General features: G+C 38.8%; 2 protein-coding genes across 4 annotated transcripts in view; both read right to left on the bottom strand.

The window, feature by feature from the left end:
• Window positions 1–1,382: 1,382 nt before the first annotated feature.
• Window positions 1,383–3,687, bottom strand: LOC116447648 (pulmonary surfactant-associated protein A-like). Its single transcript, XM_032117029.1, has 3 exons — window positions 3,358–3,687; window positions 2,656–2,733; window positions 1,383–1,924 (listed from the first exon to the last, which is right to left on the bottom strand). Exons 1-3 carry the CDS (start codon window positions 3,503–3,505, stop codon window positions 1,548–1,550), a joined length of 603 nt encoding a protein of 200 aa, XP_031972920.1. The 5' UTR covers window positions 3,506–3,687; the 3' UTR covers window positions 1,383–1,547.
• A 6,545-nt stretch (window positions 3,688–10,232) lies between these two features.
• The window catches only part of SFTPD (surfactant protein D), a 49,128-nt gene continuing 39,055 nt past the window's right edge, over window positions 10,233–20,305 (bottom strand). For 2 of the 3 annotated variants that reach the window (XM_032116930.1, XM_032116931.1), the window contains 3 exons: window positions 12,626–12,764; window positions 11,387–11,464; window positions 10,233–10,783 (listed from right to left, as the gene is read on the bottom strand). In XM_032116930.1, the coding sequence (XP_031972821.1) occupies window positions 10,407–10,783; window positions 11,387–11,464; window positions 12,626–12,749 (579 nt within the window). In that variant the 5' untranslated portion in view covers window positions 12,750–12,764 and the 3' untranslated portion in view covers window positions 10,233–10,406. Of the gene's footprint in view, window positions 10,784–11,386; window positions 11,465–12,625; window positions 12,765–19,316; window positions 19,404–20,305 lie in introns of those variants that run through there. The other variant, XM_032116932.1, reaches the window with a different exon arrangement.

Below are 20,305 nucleotides of genomic sequence, written 5' to 3'. Positions count from 1 at the left end.
GACATCAAGCAGGGGGCTGAAAAGAGGCCAGGAGGACCCATTCCTTGTCACAGAGCAGCTGGTGAGACCATGTCTCAAAATAATCCTGTAACTGAATTTAAGCCAGTGCAGGAATGTTGTGCCTGGCAAGTTGCTGCTCTGGAATTACAGAGATTTGCACAGCTATAAGGTTCCAAGCAGCCCCTTTGCTGGCCCCTGGGTTCACCCCAGCTATGAGCACACCTTCCTTCCCCAGTTAAGTTCATACTTTGTCTGTTCTGTCTCTCTGTCGCACAGAAGGTGTGAGGAGCTGATCCGGCTCTAGAGCTGGATGTGTCCTTGCTCAGGTTTCTGTGACCAAGCTGGGACTAACAAAGTGTGAATGAGTGTGACTGATAGACATTTGACTTTGTGGAGGCATCCCCAGATGCTCAACCTGCCTTTGCACCATGTCACAGAGCTGATGAAGAGCCTTCATTACCTAAGCTATATTGAAGTCCACTGACCCAGAGAAAGGAAGAAACCAGATCGGGTATCTCTGAGTGTGCAGCTATACTGCACAACTGTGAATCCAAACCTGGGGAATTCTCACCTTCAGTAGGTGAACAGACTCAAGCAAGAAAGTTGAGAAGGATTTCTCTTAATCCTTTATCTTAAGCTGGGTAGTGAAGACTGAGCAGCTTCTGCAATGAGTGCTGAGTACAAGTCACTTGGCATCTACCAAGCTTAGCCCTGTGGGAATCCCAGTGAGGGTCTGACAAGCCCCTCTGTGGTGCCCAAAATTAGTTGTATCTGAATCTCATGACGATATAGCTTAAAAAAATTGGCCTTGTCAGGGCTCTGCTGATCTTCCCCAAACCACAGAGGCACAGTAACTCCTGTTGGCTCCTGTGTGTTTTCTTCCACACACATCCCCTGTGACAGGGGACCTTGGTCTTCCTGTGCTGCTACCTCTTGGAGTCAGGAAAGGGATTAGGAATTGCTAACAGGTGGCTTCTGGTCACCACTTTTGAGGCACATGAAGGTTAAAGACCTGCTGAGTCTGAAGTTTTCCAGTGGGAGCTGTAAGGGAGGTGGCTCTGTGTCATCCCAGCAGCACTGCTCATGTCTTCTTTCAGGACACCTGTTGGGGGTGAGGGTGGCCAAAGCAACATGGGCTGAGCAACAGCAGAGTGTCTGTATGGGGAGTTTTGGTGAGAGAAACTTTCAGAAAGGGATCAAAATACAACTTAGAGGCTCGTGGGTAAGGGGGTACTGGAAGACCTTGTGGGTGCAAATCACTTTAGATATGCGGCCAAGAACTCTAATTTTTGGTCTTGTGATAAATCAGCAGTAGGAATACTGCCATAGGCAGTAGTATTAAGACACTCAGTGGGTAACAAAACAGACAAAATGGGCACTGCTTTCATTATACAGTTTCCTCTTTATGGCTGGCATTTGGATAGAAGAAAAATCGTACTGGGGAAGAGTGGATTTTATTTTTTCATGCTGCATTATCTAAGTTCACTAGCTACAAGTGAAGAGACAAGTGATAGGGAAGCACATTCCAGAGAGCAGCAAGGGAAGCACTAAAACTGGCAGACAATAAGACGATTGTTGTTGCACCTTTTGTCATTCCAAGTGCCATCGGTGTACATCTCCACACATTCCTCCTCCCCTTGGCCAGAGGGTTCATTTGAATACCAGTTAGTATAGCTCAGTGGAGTACCATTCAGGAGCTGGAATTTGCCTGGAATAAGAGATTGTTTTATCCCCAGGTAGGCGTAGGTGTTAAAATATTTCACGAAGTAGAGAATGGCATCATTCTCGCCAGGGTTCCTTGGAGTGGCAATAGAGCCTCCAGCCTCTCTACATTTTTCCACTGTAGCATCAAAATCAGCTCTTTTCCCATTGGTAGCAAATATTTTTCCTCGAAACTCTGTTATCATCTTATTCAAGAGCAGGACTGCAAGACAAGGGAAAAGCTGTTAAACATTTGTGCATTGTTTTGTGCTCACTTTGCTGCCAATTCTAACTCCCACTAGTTTGCTCCATAACTTTAATTTAAACCCAGAAAAAGGTAAAGGAAGGAGAACTTGAAATCAAAGATTTTAAAAAAGGAGGAAAAACTACAACCTCCAAAAGCCAGAAGAAATTTGAAAATGAGGGGAGAGGGAAAAAGGGAAGAAACACATAAATACACAGACAATGAAACAGGAGAATCACAAAAGAGGCTGGAGAAGGAGGGAAGGAAATGATGAATTCTACATTTGGAAAAAGTGTGTGATTTTCTTTGAGACTGTAAGACCCTGAGGTGGTTTGCAGTATACCAGTGTTCTTGAGGGAGTGGGATCTTAGATTTGATCTGATTGTCATAGTATGTTTTTAATGCTCAGCTTGTCTGTTGGGGCACAAGGTGTGCATGGAGCAGGGCCTTTAACCTGATACATTCCTGCCTTGCTTGCACTCATACCTCAGAGCTGTTACCCAGGTGTCTCCTGGTAGTTATGAAAATCTAATTCCCACCTCCCCCATTTGAAAGTTTTCACTCAATGATATACCAGTGAAGACGATATAAAAAGGAATGCAACAAAGACTGAAGAAAATTCTGCCTTTTTTCCCTAAGAAGCCATTTTTGCCCATCTAGTCTATCCCCACTAACCCAGCTGCAGCAGAAAATAAAGGCAGATAAAATACCTCCTTCCAGTCTGGAAATCCGATATTCTAACTGATGGATGATGTCCCCGTTTTCAGTAGCAGCCGGAGGTGTGAAATCTGTGAATAAAACCAGCTATTACGCACTTTGCATTACAGTTCCAGTCTTGGCTTCCAAATAAAGCAGAGCTCATCATAGGAAATTAATAGGAACTTTAAAAATATTTGCTTGACATGTTTTAGTTTACTGCTGTGTTTTAAACAGGGGTGTCTTCACACATTGATCTTTGTAAGGATAGGGGATAAGTTCCTGGGTATCACCTGCAGATCAGGGATGTTTATGGAAAACTGGAACTGGCAAACAGTTAGTTTTCTCTCTAAGTGACTGAACCAGTCCAGGCAAAACACTGGCACTCATGCAGTAGGTTTAGTTGATTTTTAACTGTGTGCAGAGACTAAATCCTCAACAGAATCCTTGAGGCTGTTCAAGCACTTGCTTACAGCTCCAACCTAGCACTCAGCCACAAGTTTCTTGTTCTATGGAAAAATCTAAACTTTTCTCTGTGAATTGAACCACTGCAGCATTAAATAGAGATTTAAGCATCTTACTTCATATAAAGAATTAATAAAGTTCTGATTATTTTATTTCAAGTAGATCACGCATCAGATTATGGTAGATAGCACTGAGTTTACAAAGGATAAAAATAGAGCACAACAGGCAAAAATGGAGATAACTTAATGTACCTGGTATCTGTCCTTCATCAAGCCCACCTCCGAAAAAAGGCTTGAAAGGGAACCGTGAAAGAAGCCCTGCAGGTTTACCTTGAGCACAGAATGGGAGCAGGAAAAAAGCTACTGCTAAGATTTTGTGCAGCTGTGGAGACAGCATCATTTAAAGGTAAACCAGACTGGTTTACTCTCCAGTGTAGAGTCCTGCATTTAAAAAAAGAAAGAATGTTTTAGAATTTTTCTGGGTGTGAAGTCTTATATATGGTAACCTTTGTCTGCAGTGCAAATCCACGTAGTTCCAAAGTTATCTTATTTCAAACAATTAAAATGTTTTTCCAAAAGACAGTCTGCTAAGCCTACAAAAGTCTACAGAGCAAAAACCCAAACCATCCCCTTCAAAGCTCTTCTCCACATCATATACCATTACATGCCATTTTTCCCCATGCAAAAAGTTATAGTTTAATTTTACAGGAGAGCAGTAGTCACATGGCTGCTTTAGCGAGAGAATGTTTAAGACAGTGGGACATGCTGTCTTTGTCATTCAGTTTAAGAGCAAAACAATTGCTAAAACTTATTCTTCTATTGCAGCATCCATGTTTTAGCATCTCTTCACCTCAGGTGATACAGTCTATAAAAAGAGGTGAAATTGTTAATAAAAGTGTTGATACACACACATCAAAATTGGAAAGTTTTGTGATACCGTTTAATAGATTTAACATAGTTTAAGCAACAACCTATCTAAAGATGGTCAACTTACCTAGCAGCTCCAGTGTGAATTAAGAATGACTCATTAAATGGTCCAATTTATAGGGCATGTAACTTGAGATTCATCTCCTTACCCATGAAAGCACAACGAACACGTCATATGATTTGAATTTTGCATATGAATGGAAGTTTAATGAACTTTTACTGGAATGATAGGGGGATTGTTTTCTTCAAGAGGCAAACATACTTAAAACATGAGGGAAATATTTGAAGGTACTTTTTTAATTTGTAGGAACACTTTCACACGTTTTAAAATACCAACCTGGAACAGAACAAGTTTCTCAATTCATATTTGAAATACCTAAGGTTTCCACAGAATGGCTGTGCAAATGTCACAGAAGTTAAGCCAAAACAAGTTCACCTGAAATATAATATGTGCCAGGAACACGGCCATCATTTTTGTTACAGACTGAGGACTTACCAGTGATAATGTCTTATAATTAAACAGAATCTGATAATTGTAGCAGCAAGGCCAAAAGATAATGGTACATCTGCAGCACATGTAGAGGAGACAGCTAGAGAGACACATGCTTAAATAACTTACAGAATACTCCAGGGGAAGTTTACATATCATAAAAGTTTTCTCTGACAGAGCAATGATCTTTCAGTGAAGGGAAAAGCTGCTTTATGCCAGTCCTGTAAGTACAGAGGCCCAAGATGAGGAGCACCACTGAAATGGAGATGGCCTTGCCAAGCATTTTACAGCTGTTCTCAGCTGAGAGCTGGCTCTATTCAGTGAAGACTTTGAGGAAAGGTGTTTGAGTCTGTGTTCCAGTTCAAACAAGTCAGATGTGGCTGCATCATGCTTGTGGTGTCAGGATAGCATCCTGATGTTGTAGCAAGGCTTTGAAACGAGATGGAGAATGTTAGCAGTATCCATATTAGTCTAACATGCTACAGGACCTAAGCAAGCCTAGATCACCTCCACAGGCCCTCTGCACCTGGGCCCTGCACTTCCATACTCACCTCAACAACTGATCTATGCCTCAACACCTTTGTCCTTGGTGGTGTGCCCACAGATGCCAGATTAATCTGCAGCACTGTTTGAGTGCCCTTGAGTGCACCAGCCCTGTGAAAAATAAATAGGCAGCACCCAGTTGTATTCACCTTGACAGAAGAGGGCTGTTTTAAAATTGCAATAGTAACCTTTGGTTAAAGTTTCTGGTAAAATTTCAAGTTTCCTAGCTTTTGAGTGGTTGACTTAATGCTTTCAACATTCTTCTGGCAGAGGATTTTTAGTTGTTATTTTTGGGAAAAAAAGCCCCACCATAATCAAACAGAGAACATGAGACAAGCCATTACCTGGGTTCTAGATGAGCCCTAGAAAAGGTCACGGGCAGACCCTGGGCCTTTGCATCCATGGTGAGAACAACTTTAGCATTTAACTGCACCTGGAAGAAACCACAAGTTAGGCAAGTGTGACAAGAGGAGGAGGTTTGGCATGCAGTTGTGGGTTTCACATGCTGACTCAGGGCCTGGGAAACCAGGAGGGAGACAGAAGTTTTCTTGTGATAGACTCCTAGGAAAAACTGATGTAGATTTGATAAACTGCAAACCTTTCTTGTCTTGATTTTCATCAGCATATTAATAAGATGGAGCAAGTTAAATAGATATTTAAATACATCTTCAATTCTAATAAGCTTGTTTATGATTGCCTAATAGAATATTCTATATAACTACCATAGCTTGTAAACTATTTTCTGATCTTTCCTTGAACCACATATCACAGAGGTCTTGCAAGATTCAAGGGCACTGATCTGACAAAGAACAAACTATTTCTGAGTATTGAGGTAACTTTTCTTCTGTTTCCACATCTATCAGCAAGAGCTTTCATAGTTTCAGTGGCAGTGAAGCAAATTAAATATATTGTGAGTAGGTTGTGTTGTGCAGTGTACATAGGTAAATGCAAAACCTGCTAAGGACAAAGGTTGGTTAATGCTGCTTTCTTAGCTGCATTAGCTTTCTTAGCTGTACAGATGTGGTGTAATAGTTGAATGGGGTGTGCTCCTTCCATAAGCCTGTTTGATAGTCTTTCTTTGGTATACTTAATCTCCTGAAAGTTAGGTTTTTTCCTTCTATAGTGCTATTTACACTTCAGACAACCTTAAAAATTGTTTTCTTATTCTCTGTTTGTATTTAAATGCCCCCAACCCCATCTATATTTTCTATTTACATTGATTTTGTTCTGTTCTGCTTTTTTTTTCACTCTACCTTGTTTCCACCTTGTCCTGTGCTTTCTGCATTCCCTTTTCTCTTCCAAATAATTATCAGACTGTCTCCAGCAACTCCATTGTGCCTGGGAATAGCAGAAAGAGCACAGATTATGGGGAGACATGAGGTCCCATTTCTCAGAGGAGGGCTGAGGCTATTTTTGCTGAGCATTAAAGACAGGAAGCAATTCAGGGAGATGTGGACACCTGGGATGGCAGACTTCAATACACATTTTTTAAATTAAATTATGAGCAGCATTTTAGAGCAGGAAGTCTTCATTTTACCTGTGATCTGTGCACATAAATGCTGCTGCCATCTTGCCCCACCGACATAAGTTACATGTGAAGGATCCAGGTGGACATTTCTAGATATCTCTGTCACTTGGTCAGCTCAGCTGAGAAAAAACACAGAAGCTGTATAGAAAATAGAAAGCAAGACAATATTTCATCTCTTCAATAATTGTTAACAGCAAAACAGTATTCCAAGGGAAAAAAAACCCAAAATCTCTTTTTATGACCCAGATGAACTATTATTCCATATAGTCTGCAGGTGTTCTCCATTATGTGCAGAAGGAGGATAAATTCACTGAAGTCTTTACCATCATAACCAGTACTACCACATTTAGCCTCCTCAAGCCTCCTTGCTCTGCAGTGCTGTTCAGCTCCTGAGCCACAAGGGCAGAGATGGGTGAAAGCTTCATTCCAGATTTCACCTGGCATCAAACCTGGATTGTCACCCTGGAGGAAAATTCTGCCAAACCCTGGTTTCCTAGGAGGGGCTTAAAAAAACAATCCTAGTCCTCTTACCATTTTTTAAGAAGGTGCTACTCTAATTTTCAAGAATCCCGTATCTACTGTGTTTTAAAATCAGGTATGTTTGTGTAACTGTGGGCTAATAGGACTTTACAACAGTATGTTTCAACTTCTGGTAATGAAAAATCCCTTGCAATCTGATACTCTGAGGTACAGCTCACAATTTATACAAGATAAGGTAGCCCTGGCAGCCTGTGTCACATCCTGCCACTTAGGTTCACAAAAGGTTGAATTTGAACTCAGTTTTATTGAGAACCATGGGCCTTGGTGGTTTTTTAAATCAAATTTCTACAAAATTCAGGAATCCACAGAAAAATTTGTATTTTCTGGAATTGAAGGTCAATTTCTTCATGTGTGGTAGGGATTGCTGGGGGCTGGTGTGAGGTTTTTGAGTGCTCAAAATTGATAATACTATTCTAAACTGCAAAAATTAATTAAATTATACCATTTTAAAAGAAGATATCACTCTATACCAGAGACAATTCTTTATGAAATAAATATCCATGATTTTTATGGCCAAAGTCTTACTGTTAAACATTCTGTAATAACTGTATTCAATTTCTCTTATGTGAGACATGGTCAATTTGCCTCAAAAGGCTTGGAAGTTTTGCCATGTTTTTAGTTGTACTAGGATCCTAATTCTTAACTTCTACAGCATTGGGGGAGCGACTAATTTTCTGATTTAAAGATCTTACCTTTATGTTGCACTTCTTTAGCAAATTGTTATTAATTAAATTATAATTCATTAAATTAAGAAAAAAAGGACTAACTTGGATTTTTCCTGGTCTGGTTGTTATACATCAGGAATTAGTGTTGCTCTTTGCACTTTTAAGGAAAGATCTTATCAAAATTATTTATAGTATCATAGCAGAACACAGAAACAATTTATTTTGTTTTTTCATGTTCCCAGTGTCTCTGTCCATTAAAAAAATTCATTAATATATAAATGGAGAATTCAGATATTTCCCAAAAAATTGACTGAAATGCTGTTGTTTCTAATAGTATTTGAGGGTATAACACCAAAACGCAAAAAAAAGCCGTATAGAAATAAAAAATAACAATTTCTGGATACTTTGTGGAACTGCAAAGAATAATCAAGCAACACTACAGATCAAGTGTGAACCACAAAGGGAAAAGTACTGCCTAGAAGTTCTCTGACTGGGTCTGAGGAACTTTTATTTTTCAGCAGCATGTATGAGTTTGAGTTGGTTTTTTCTCCTTTTTTTCTATAATAATGGCTAAAGCTGAAAGAAATTGGCCTCTCAGACCAAGGCTAAATGTTTTCCTTTTTGATGTAATAAATACTAGCTTGTGATTGGAAAACAAAAACCTTATTTTTCTTAACTGGATAAAAAGCACCTGGGCGTCTTGAAGTCTAGATCTGTTTAGATATAGATGCTATATTGTGTTAAAACATTGGCAATATTTACTCATGAAGGATCTTAACGAGAGATGTCTATAGTCATTTTGTAAATCCCAATGTGGTAGAAATAAATTTTTCATTAGCTAAAGGAATAGGATACCCCAAAACTAGTTGGAGATCTGTGTAAATGAATGTGCTTTTTCAATTTAGAGAGCAAAAGAGGATGTTGGTAGGGATTTTTTTGGGGGAGGCTTTTTCTGTAACACGATGCCTCTTTGTGAAGAGTAGTCCCTTTGTTCTAATAAGGAATCTGCATGGTTAAAAGACTAAAAAAATTGCTAATGAAGTTTACTTACTAAAATTCTAATAATTAAAATTTAAGAGGTAGTTTCAAGCAAACTTTCAACTCTTTCTAGCAGATTTAGTGTGGCTGGTCAGAGCTAAGCCTGGGAAAACAAAAAGGCATTAATTTAGCCTTACTATTTCTCAGTGTAACCTTCAAGTCAGAATCCATGGCTCTATTCCCTTCCCATTTGAAACTTTTAGCTAAAATGGTGTAATGGTCATAGGAGTCAAAACAAGCCTCTTTGGAAAGCAGGTTCACACTTTGAAATCTGTCCAATGTGGTCCTGGTGTACTTTTTCCATTTCCAAATCCCTGTCTGCTCTCTGATGGTTGCTGCATGCAACCTGGAGGGGAATCACCCCTTGCCAAAAGTGTGCAAGAGGCTGAACCTTTCCTATTTGCAGGGCTTGAATTGAATGGGAATAGATCCCATCTCTTTTCCTCAGGGAAGGCTTGGGAACTTCACTGCCCAGCTTCCCAGGGGCTCCTGTGGGGAAGGAGGATGTGTTTAATGCATGTATTTTAAAGCTAAGGCTATCTTTTTTTTTTTTTTTTTTTTCCCTTACATAGTGTGAAAATGACAATGGATGAGCCCAGGACTTCCTCACTGCAAGGTAAGAATGTGGGAATTTGCTGCTCATGGTACTCTGCTCAGCTGCCCCTGCTCACCAGCTGCCCGAACGGAGAAGCAGTGAAAATATTTTGTGAAAAGGTGCTTCTTGGTCCTACTGGATTTGAGTTGAGGTCTGTCTGTGCTGCTACTTGGTATAACCTCAGCAGACACGTTTGTGTTTGAATTGATTGAAGTGCCACTCTTAGCAGGCTTCCCAAAATATTATGTGCTTTGCTTAGTGTTTTGGGAAAAGACAGGTGGCCTTCTAACACTGCAATCTCATGGTTTTCTGAGGCAAGGTGCTGTTTTAGCAACAAAATGCAATCTTTAGCATTTTATACACATCTCTGTCTGCTGGAATCTAGTGCAATATTTCTCGCTGTGTTTTATAGAGAGTAGCTTCTGAAACTAGAAAAAATAACTGTAATTGGTAGTATTAATATTTTTATAAAACAAAAGTTAAATGTGGATGCTGATGAATCAGTGGGTAGTTCAATGTGACACAATACAGGCTCTGTAATTGAAAGCCCTGTCCAAAACATGAAACCATAATTGCTCCAGTGAAGTCAACATCTGTGCATCTCTTTTAAGGCAGGAACTATTAGGTACTTCAAAATGCTTCCAACTATGAAGCCATGGGCAAATTTTAACTTCAGCATTTTCAATATCCAAAGTCAAACCTCAGAATTTTCCTCTAACCTTCACACAGTATGGAGACAGGCTGACATGGAAAAAGAATTCTGGGGTATTTCCAACCCTCCAAAAGAGACAAACACATCAGTTCAGGCACACAGTAATCACTTTAATCACCTAGCATATTTGGCATTTTCCTAAGGATAAAAAAAATCATGATTCATTTTCTATCTTAGAATACAGAAAAATTGCAAATTTAATCAACCTGAAGCACAGAATATTTCATTATCTCCATGCTCTGAGGTGGCTGAAAGGCCATTCTTTAAAATTCGCAGATTGTGAGACGATACATGTTGCATTTTTTGTCATTCCAGGTCCCATCAGTGTACATCTCCACACATTTCTCTTTCCCTTTGCCATCAGGCTCATGTTGGTGCCAGTTGCTATAATTCAGAGGCATGCCATTTATATACTTAAATGGACCTGAAGTCTCCCCCTTCCTAATGCCCAAGTAAGCATATTGGTTATACTGTTTCACAATGTCCATAATAGCTATATTCTCCTCCTCATTCTTGGGAGCTGCAAGAGTTCCTCCAACCTCTTCACAGGACTGTAGTGCTGATGCAAAGTCAACTTTCTTCCCATTGCTGGCAAGCATTTTCTCTCCTACTTTTCTTATTTTCCCATTCAAAGCAAGCACTGAAACATGAAAAGAGTTAGCTTTGTAAATTTTCTATAGCCTACTGATGTAAAAGCAAAGAGAGAAATCAAGAGAATACTAAAACTATTAAGAGGAACAGAGGGAAAAATTGAGAGCAAAGGATGAAGAGGAGTAAAGAGCTTTAATTTTACCCATTGTTGTTTATTTACACACTAGTTGTTCACGAAATATATTATTTTGCTGCCTGTGACCCCCTGTCCTTGTCTCCAAGACAAGGATGTCCCACCAACAGCTGCTAAATATCAGCCCTGTTATACTTTGTGTACTTTCTAAAGAAGATCAGTTTGCTTCAGATTTGAGCAAGGGAAACAGGGAAATGATAAATTGTTATGTAAATCCCTTTTCAGCACAAAACAATTCATCACCTTTAACATTTGACTGCTGATAGATGAAAGTGCAATGTGGTAAAAACTGAGTTCCCATGAGCCCTTCCCCTGCTTTGAATGAGAAAATGGGGTTTGGGGATGTAGTATCATTTTCAAATGCAGTTTCTTTCCTGCAAGTTGTGATTCTGTAACTAACTTTGCCTATTGCACTTAAAATTGACTATGAGCTGAAAAAGTAACAAGGGGAAGAATTACCAGCCTCAAGTCGGAAAAGTCGGTGTTTCAAATTTACTGAAGCATTGGGGCGTTCGGCGTCCAGAGAATCAGGTAGACCTGTGCAGATAAAAATAAAAGTTATACAATCAAGCAAAACTAGGCTCTGCTGATAGGAACAATCCCCTGGACAAAACCATTTTCCAGAACTAACTTGAAAATGTATTTTTAACATCAGCAAGTGTAAAATAAAAATTTTTCCAGTATGTTTTCACATTGTTGTTAATCTATATTAAAGCAAACTACCAAAAACCTCCAATCCTCTGAAATGCTGATAATTCTCCTCTGCAGAGAAGAGACTGAAACTTTACAGGTTTGAAGCCTTTTGTTATTTATATCTGTGACACTGGCTTTGCCAAAGAGAATTAGTTTCATTCTACTACTTGGTAGTGAACAGGCACAAGGGATACTTTGATGAGGAAAAAGTTCCTACGGCACCATACGATTTTCTTTTTAATGTGCCGGGTGTATGCTTTATGTTTATCTTACTTTAATGGGAGCCATAAACAGTGGTAGAGGGAGGTTTCTGAATAGACTGTGTGAAAGAGAGTCCATGCAGCACTGGTTGCTAAAGATGGGCATCCACTCTAAAGGTAGATTCTTTTTTCATGCCACTTTCCATAGGTACCAGAGGTCCCACATGTAGAATAGAGTCACTAATGTACTCCCATGATCACGATCCACTATTCACAGCTGAAACAATCAGCAATGTAGAAGCACAGAATGTTGCTGCATTCCCAAGCTACAACACTGCAATACTTACTGCACTTCACAATCCATTAAAAAAACCCATATTTGACCTAATGAAGGGAGTCTGGGAATAATTTTGATAGTGCTTTAGCGTTGTATTGAAATAACATTATCTTCATACTTTAAGAAAAAACTTCTGCTGTGACAGAAGCAATTCCCTTGGTATTCCCAAGCTATTCCCTTGGTAAGTCAATGGAAAAGCACTACAAAGACCCAATTATACTTATATAAATATATAATATTTACATGTTAGTGTGTTGATAACCTGTTCAATTCCCCTCTTCCCCCCAAAGAGAGAGGAGACTGTTTTTTTAGAAAAAAAAATTAAACTGTCCATTTCCGCCGTTGTGTTTTCCTCCCTCTGCTTAACACAGCTGCTCCCTTGAGAGCACGTGTCCTTCTGTGCTGTCTGTTTCTAGTCATGCAGCCTTTGTAACAAGGATCTGTTGCAAAAAAGGCAAGTTGGCTTACCTTTCAGCCCGTCTCTTCCAGGGATACCAGGCAGCCCAGACATTCCTGGACATTTACTCAATGCATGGCAGGTCACTAACAAAGCAGCCAGTGCTATGAGTATGTAGGATGAGTAAGACAACATGATTTCTCAGGCCAGCTGAAAAAAACCCACACATTTGTCAGGCAGTGATTCTGTAAGAAATTGTTGGCATTATTTATACAGTTGCACGCTCTCCCCCACTTCATGCCTTCTTGAAATTTACATTATTTCCTTGTTTAAATAAAGTCTAGAGTTTGGATGTAAGAGATTTCCCAGATTTATTTTGCAACCATTGTGTAATTTATACACAAAACTCTTTCTTGACTGATAAAACTTGATATGCTTATTCCAGGATGATAGCCACACGTTGGGGAGTAGTGAAGATAAATTATCCCTTTCACTGTCACTGACTGTTTGTTGGATTAATCCTTGAGAAATGATAGGCTCAACTGTAACTGATCACACTTAAGGCATTAGTTGCCTGCAAGGACTATAATTACTCAATGATGCAGATGATATTAACCTGAAAGGCAAATCTGTTATAGTGGTAGTTGTAATGTTTTGGAGCTTGTCAAAGCACAACACTATCTAAGCACATTTATTTGGCATAAACTGATACTGTTTTACACGTGGGAAAAACTTTATAGCTCAATTGACATTCCTATCCTGTTTTGAACAAAATTCCACAAGCTTGAAAATGTCGGAGTTAATCTTGTAGAAAATGCAATTTTGCTGGTTGGTAATAAGCTTATTCATCTTATTTTATCCTTACAGCTAAAACAATAAGTAGGGTTATAATCTTAGTGCTGAGATAGCAAGACTAAAAAGCACTTTAAAACTACACATCGTGGGTTTACAGCAGAGCAAGTGGGTGTGCTGTGCAGCTGTTAAACCTGAAGGACTATGAAATACTATGGCATGGAGACACCCAGTTATTGACATCCTTCAGTTAAACGAACAGGAGATATAAAGAAAGGTTTAAGATGCCAGAATGGGTATCCATTTCTCATGTGTTGACTCATACAGAACAAATAACTCAATATCCATTACTTCAATTTTCTATTGGCACAAATTAGAGAGGATCCTGGACTGCTCTCTCTTAAAAAATTTCCATCTTTAAAAAAAAAAAAAATCAGCATTTATACATAGTATTTTCTAAATCTAACTCCACTTAAAATTTAAAATAAAAACTTGGTTGGCTTGAATGCTGTAAGATTATTAACACCTAGGTTCATCAGCTATAACAAGGTATTTGTTGCAAAGTATATATGCCACTCAGAATCAAAATACAAGTTTAGTGCCATTCATTAAATGGGGTGAGCTTTTAAAAGAAAAAAACATTGTTTATTTCTTCCAGATTGACTTTGTTTTAGAAGACTTTTGAGATGATTCTTTATCTGCATCAACACCAGCTTGTTTTTCTAGGGGAATGTCTCATCAAAGTCAATCCAATGGGACGTACCCTTGAATATAAGAATATTCAATTACATCATAAATTTGCAGCATATGGAATCTGTGTAATTAATAGCAGTATCTATTCCACATGGTCTAGAATTTCCACTTTAAAGAGTGTAAAATCAAATCCACCTGAGAACACATGTGCAGCGTTAAAGGTGCTGCTGAGCTTTGTTTGTTGAATCTGAAGCGTCTCCAGTTGTTTATCCTTTTCTCTATTGAAGGTCAGCAGATGCCTCTGAAAATGCTGGCCAGTGACTCAGAGAGAGCAGATTATTAAAGACCCTAACAGAAACCTATCTTAGGTGGCTAGGAATACTTACATCCTTGAGATAAGGAAATGCAATTACAACATGTACCCTTTGCCTGGTGATGATCATTCAGGGAATTACATTTGAATGGACTACTGCATCCAGCTCATAATTGGATTATGATGCAGAGTCAGACTCTTGATCAGTTATATAGCAAAATGGAAAAAACACAGCTCTTCAGTTTTAATCCAGTTTTAATGACCTTCATCAGTCATTACTATCTAGTGTCCTTCAGGCATCTCCTTATCTACTAAAATTGCTAGTATAAGCAAAGTAAAAAAATTACTAATAAAGGGAAATTTAATTTTAGAATGTAAATATGACCACAGAAATGAAAAGGAACGGGTTTGCCTTCTAGCTGAAATTCCTTGTGATTTATTAAAAGGAAATTCAACTTACCCTTCTGCTTCAAAGTGCAATGAAAAACCAGTTCACACAAATCCCCTTTATATAGTGTCATGTTTGTTAAACGATATGGCTGAAGTGGAGACTGCATACTGAGGCCACGAATGAGCTTTTTTAGTTTTGCTCACATACTTGTTATGCAAATACTGAGTTCAGTTTTAAGGGTTGAGAAATTTCTTTTTCTCATCAGAAAGCCAAAGTTGTAGAAAATACAACCTAGAACTAACAGATAACCCCACATCTGTAGACACAAAATATATAAAAAAATGTAAAGTAACTTTCGGCAATTCTAGGCCACTTTTAAAAATTGCTGGTTTTACAAAAGCAAAAAAATGGCAGATGACCACCAGAGGCTCTTGTAAAAGGAAAGATACTCTCATGGTAAACCTTAGGGAAGCTTGGTACCTTCCAGATAGTCTGAACCAGTAATCAGAATTCTAAAATTTACCTCCCCTCTCTGTATCTGATGTACTCACCTTACCTTAATATAATTTTCTGGCTATGTGCTAGGATACTCAGTGTTTCCAGGAGCTTCTGGTCTCTCTTGCATGTAGGGTACAGCTGATCCTCTCTTGGTCAGAGATGGATCTTGGAAAAAATCTGCATACATGCACAAAATTCTCAAATGGATATAATTTTCAAGAAAAAAAAAGCAACCAGAGGTTTTGCTCCTCTGGTTTCCCAGAAATAAATATCGGGGTCTTTTAACTTCTGGTTCAGATGCCTTCTAGAGTGTTTGATCCTAGATGGGGTTTGTTTTATAAACCTCAGCAAGCCAACACATCAATTCCTTAACTAAGAGATAGAAGAAATACCTCAGCTTTACAGCTTTTTTGCATTCTGTCAATTTATACTGGGGTCTCTTAAGGATAGGATGTTTTCTATTTTTCATTTGCATTTTACAAAAACTGTTTTGTCGTAATCCCTAACTATAGTGTTATTCTTTCTGAATAATTCCAGCAGGATTCACAGCTTCAAGCTAACATCTTTAGGCTCCCTGTTCAGTAGTTAGGGAGATGTTTAATATCAACTGGCTGACCTAGCTAAGATAAAATAGCAAAGGAGAAGATACACTTAGGATTCCCCTTAGAAGTAGTGTAGGCACTTAAATCCACTTCCATTCACAACTCTGAGCCTTGTCCTGTAGTTAAAAGTGCCCAGCATGGCCTGTTCATCAGCTCAAAACACCCCACAAATAGCAAACTGAGACATATCAGGCATCCTTTTCAGCAAATGATCAATTAACACTCACAAATTTACATTATAGACAATCTAGCTTCAAGTCCTTCCTCTACCAGAGCTTTGAATGCAGGTGACTCATTTTACAAAACCTCTCACCCCACCAATGGAAACTATTTCTCCCTGTAGTCCAGATGAGGTAGGTGCAAAAAAAAATGGTGTTGAGTGCATAAGATGTGGATTAGACAGTACTCAACAGATAAAATATTTTGTTCCAATTCCTGTTGCAGAATAGCACAGATACCAGACAGTTCAGCACACTGAAAGACAAGGGTAATTCTGTTTCTGGATGGCAGCAGACCTCTGGGGTACATAGGAAATTTCTTCAGTTCCAGGATAAGATGGAACTTAATGGATCCATATTTTGAGAAGCAATATGTTAAACTACTAGGTGCCCAAGTCTTTGGGCATGTTACCAGGACACAACCTCATAGCAATCCAATTTCTAGGCAACTCTGCAACAGTTGTAAGGGTTTCTGCTGCATCACTGAATATACAAGCAACTTTAATACATGAACGTGATAGGTCTCTGAAGATTTGTTCTGTTTCTTCCACCTAAGACAGTTTATATTATAAAACAACTAAATAAAGAATTGAAAACATTAAACATGGAGATCAGCAAAGCCCCACCAGCTGTTATTTCTGTCCATTCAGGAAAGTGTGGCATGAGCAAAACATGGCTTATGATCTAGGAAAACCTTATCAATTATTTTACCAAAACTTTTGAAGAAAGATACATTTGACAACAGTTGTTCTCCCATGAGCCAGATTTTACTTACACAATGGAATCTGATAAGAAGTCTAAAGCATAATCCAATGTGAGAGATTACTTAGTCATTAGATATACTTTCCTTAGTTACGCAGTAGAGAATGAGAGAAAACAAACATACTCAAACAATGAAGAAAGAAAGTAAATATTTTTTCTGCAACCTAGCATCCCTGTAGAATAGCTACATGGATGGGAATCCACAATTTTGCAGGTAAACCTGTGTGGTAATGGCTGAAGGCCTTTAGCTGGGAAACACCCACAAAACTCAGCCAGGGAACTTCAATGGTTTCAGTGGACCCCAGGTACTGCATACCTCTTTCTATCATTAAGAAGAGCCATAATAATATGAAATATGCTGTGCTGCCAGTGAATTAAACCCAAACCCTGCAATGGCCTGCTCAACTATCAGCAAAGGAGAACTTGGGGGGGAAAAAAGGACTCTGATTTTCAAGATGTCATGTACCCAAAAAGACTGCTTCTTTATATAGCAGCTCTGCATGCTACCTTCAAAAAACTAACTGGCAAGGGGGTTTCAAAACCAGAACTAATTTTATACAGCCTTCAAGCCTCTCATTTTCAGAACACAAGGCAAACACATTTTGCTGTTTTGAGGGGAGCTGATAACTAACCGATTATGATAACTTACCATATCCTGATCTGCATAAAGTTGCACCGTGCTTTTTCACATAAAATGGTGCTGCACAGCCTTGCTAGTTTATTTTAGCAATTTGTGAGACCATAATCTTAAATGTGTCACTGTGCTGCGAGTTCCTGATAGAGACTCTCTGTGTGTGTCCTTGGCACAGCATCTGTGTGGTAAGCGGGTGTGGTCAATTCTCCATGTTTACCTCTTTCAAAACAACAGTCATTTTTTATATTTGTCTAGTATTTCCACTGTATCTATTTCCTGAGATTTAAATCATACAGAGTTAAGTGTCTATAATTAGTTTTAAGAGTGCTCATTGGCATCAGCTTAAAATCTCATCAGAAATACAGGGCACTAAACATATGTCACCTCTTAGGTCATGAAAAAATCCAGTAGGTGAAGTGCTACTTCCTTCCCACCTGCAATTTAATTATTGACAAAAAACCAAACAAGAATATGTCAAGTTCAACAGTCCCCCACCTTTGGAAAAGAAGAAAGAAACACTGATAAAATAGTTTGTATGCTTATTTACAGTGCACGGATGCAGGAATGGGAGGAAAAAATGTAGCGAGTGTGGCACTTTACCATGCTGCTAATACTGAGAGAAAATTCTGCATGTGTGTCCTAGACTTTAACTTGAGGATAAGCATCTTACAGAAAGAATGCAATTGCTGATGAGACTTATTGATATTTATGAGAAAACATGGCATCAGACAAATGCTGTCAGCTTAATAATGCACTGTTCTTTTGGGAAGTGGATCCCAGGGAGGAGATTTCTAGGTTTAAGTGTACACAGATGGATGGAGAAAAAGGAGGAATAATGAATATAGATCCTGAGTTTCCAAAAGGAAGACAGCAGAGATGGGGAACAGAGCTTGGAGTATTGGATTTTGAAAAGCAGGCTTCACCAGACTGAACTGAACAGCCCTTGCATAGTCTTGTTCTTGCAAAGTACAGAAAGCATAAGCTTATGAAAAAAAAGAAAGGCTTCAAGCAGACCCCACACCCCTTTTAATCTATCAATCTATTTTCTATTCTAGGAGAAGCAATTCAAACCATGCTGTGAAGAAAAGAGATGACCAGATTTTCAGAGCTTTCTTTAAAAAACCAGGCATGGTTCTCTCCTACCAAAAATCCTACAACTTAAACTGATGTTAACAGAACTACTTGGCCTTTGCTTTTAGATTGTATTCCATTCCTTCTTTCTCCTATACTTGAAATAATTGATTTAAGCTACAGACATCAGCTAAGTGGCCTCTTGGGTTTTGTGAAAATGGTAGGCAAGTTGTTAGACAAGTCATTTTGACTGAACCATTATTTCTATGCCTAGAAAAAAAAAAAAAAAAGAAAATCAACCAGAGCATATTAAAACAAAGGCATCATCAAGCATTTCTTGCTTTGACAAAAACAGATTTTGAGACTCAGCCTTCTTCCTTTCTTTGGGCAGGAAAAGCACTCTTCCCCTTCTTCCCTCCCATATTCTTTATCCAGGTTTAGTAAAAATTAAGCCACTCTATAATCAGCTTCTGTCTTGTCCTTTTATAAACAAACAGAAACCAGAAATATTTCATTCTAAATTCACAACCTTGTAATGTCTTCAAGTCTGTTTCTTACCCATTTCAGAGCTAGAATAACTAAAGTTTAGAGAGATGGTATTCCTAGAAGCATTGAGGAGTCCTGGTTTTTTCCTCAGATCAATTCACCTTTGTATCCTGCAGGCCACATTACCAACTCTAATTCCTCCTTGCATCTTCTGCCCCAAGTAGCCCTTTTAGGGGAATACTAAATAACAGGATGGGACATGATTCCTAATCCTTGTTCAACAACATGACGAAATTACTCACTGCAGTGTCAATTAGGTGTGTCACAGTGGAGCAAGTATTGCCTTCTTTTACTGGAAACAGTGCAAAGAGCAGTGCTGGAGGTGTCCTGCCACTTTGTGTTCCCATAGAGATGAGCAGGACCATGTACCTCCTATCCAAAGTCATAATAGGAAGCAATTTATGCTTGAGCAGCCACTGGCCAACATCGCCTTGGAAACGTATGCTTGCAATTCATATCTTGCCCTTATAAATAGCCACCTGGCTCTTTTTATCGATTTAAAATAATCTAGCCTGCTGATAGAAAAAAAATCCTGCCAAGCTCTTATTATGTTGTTATTGCTGGGAAATGGCTGCATAATGTCTCATTGATAGGTGTTAGAACATATGTATCGAAAAGCATTGTCAATCTTTTATTTGCAATTGAAATTCAAAGTCCTTAGGAGAAACTTGTTGTTGAAAACACATGGCAGAAAATACAGAGTAGCAGAAGAAAATAATAAACTCATCAAGCTGCTGTTTAGGTCTGATGGTCACAGTGAAATGAAGCTCCTTTGTATTTTACTGAAGGGACACAACTGCTAATGAATTCCCAGGAAACAACACCTATCATGGTTTTTATTGCTATTATGAGCTGAAAGTTAAGATAACAGGTATTACAGAATTCCAATTTTCCACAGAATTTTTCAGGAGACTGAACACAAAATACTCTATGTTTTAGCTGATTGTGTTGTTGGAAGCACGTAGAGCTTAACATACAGAGTCTGCTTCTTTTGCAATGGCACATTTTTAGATTTTAATTCGTGCAAAAGCAGAGGAACCCTTTATAGCAGACCACTAGTAAAGCACTTCATCATTTCAGTGCCCTGAAAAGCAGAGATCCTGAGCACCTGATGGGTTGTTGAGGCCCAGCACTGCATCCACCCAGCTCCTGCAATTCAACGTGGTGGTTCTGTGCTGAAACCCCAGAGGAGTAGCTCAGTCCTCAGGGCTGGGGGCTTAGACAGAAGCCA

The sequence above is a fragment of the Corvus moneduloides genome, chromosome 8 (assembly GCF_009650955.1).
Source record: "Corvus moneduloides isolate bCorMon1 chromosome 8, bCorMon1.pri, whole genome shotgun sequence".
Lineage (NCBI taxonomy): Eukaryota > Metazoa > Chordata > Aves > Passeriformes > Corvidae > Corvus > Corvus moneduloides.
The sequence above is the reverse complement of the archived record's forward strand: the minus strand, read 5'-3'. Positions and strand labels throughout refer to the sequence as shown.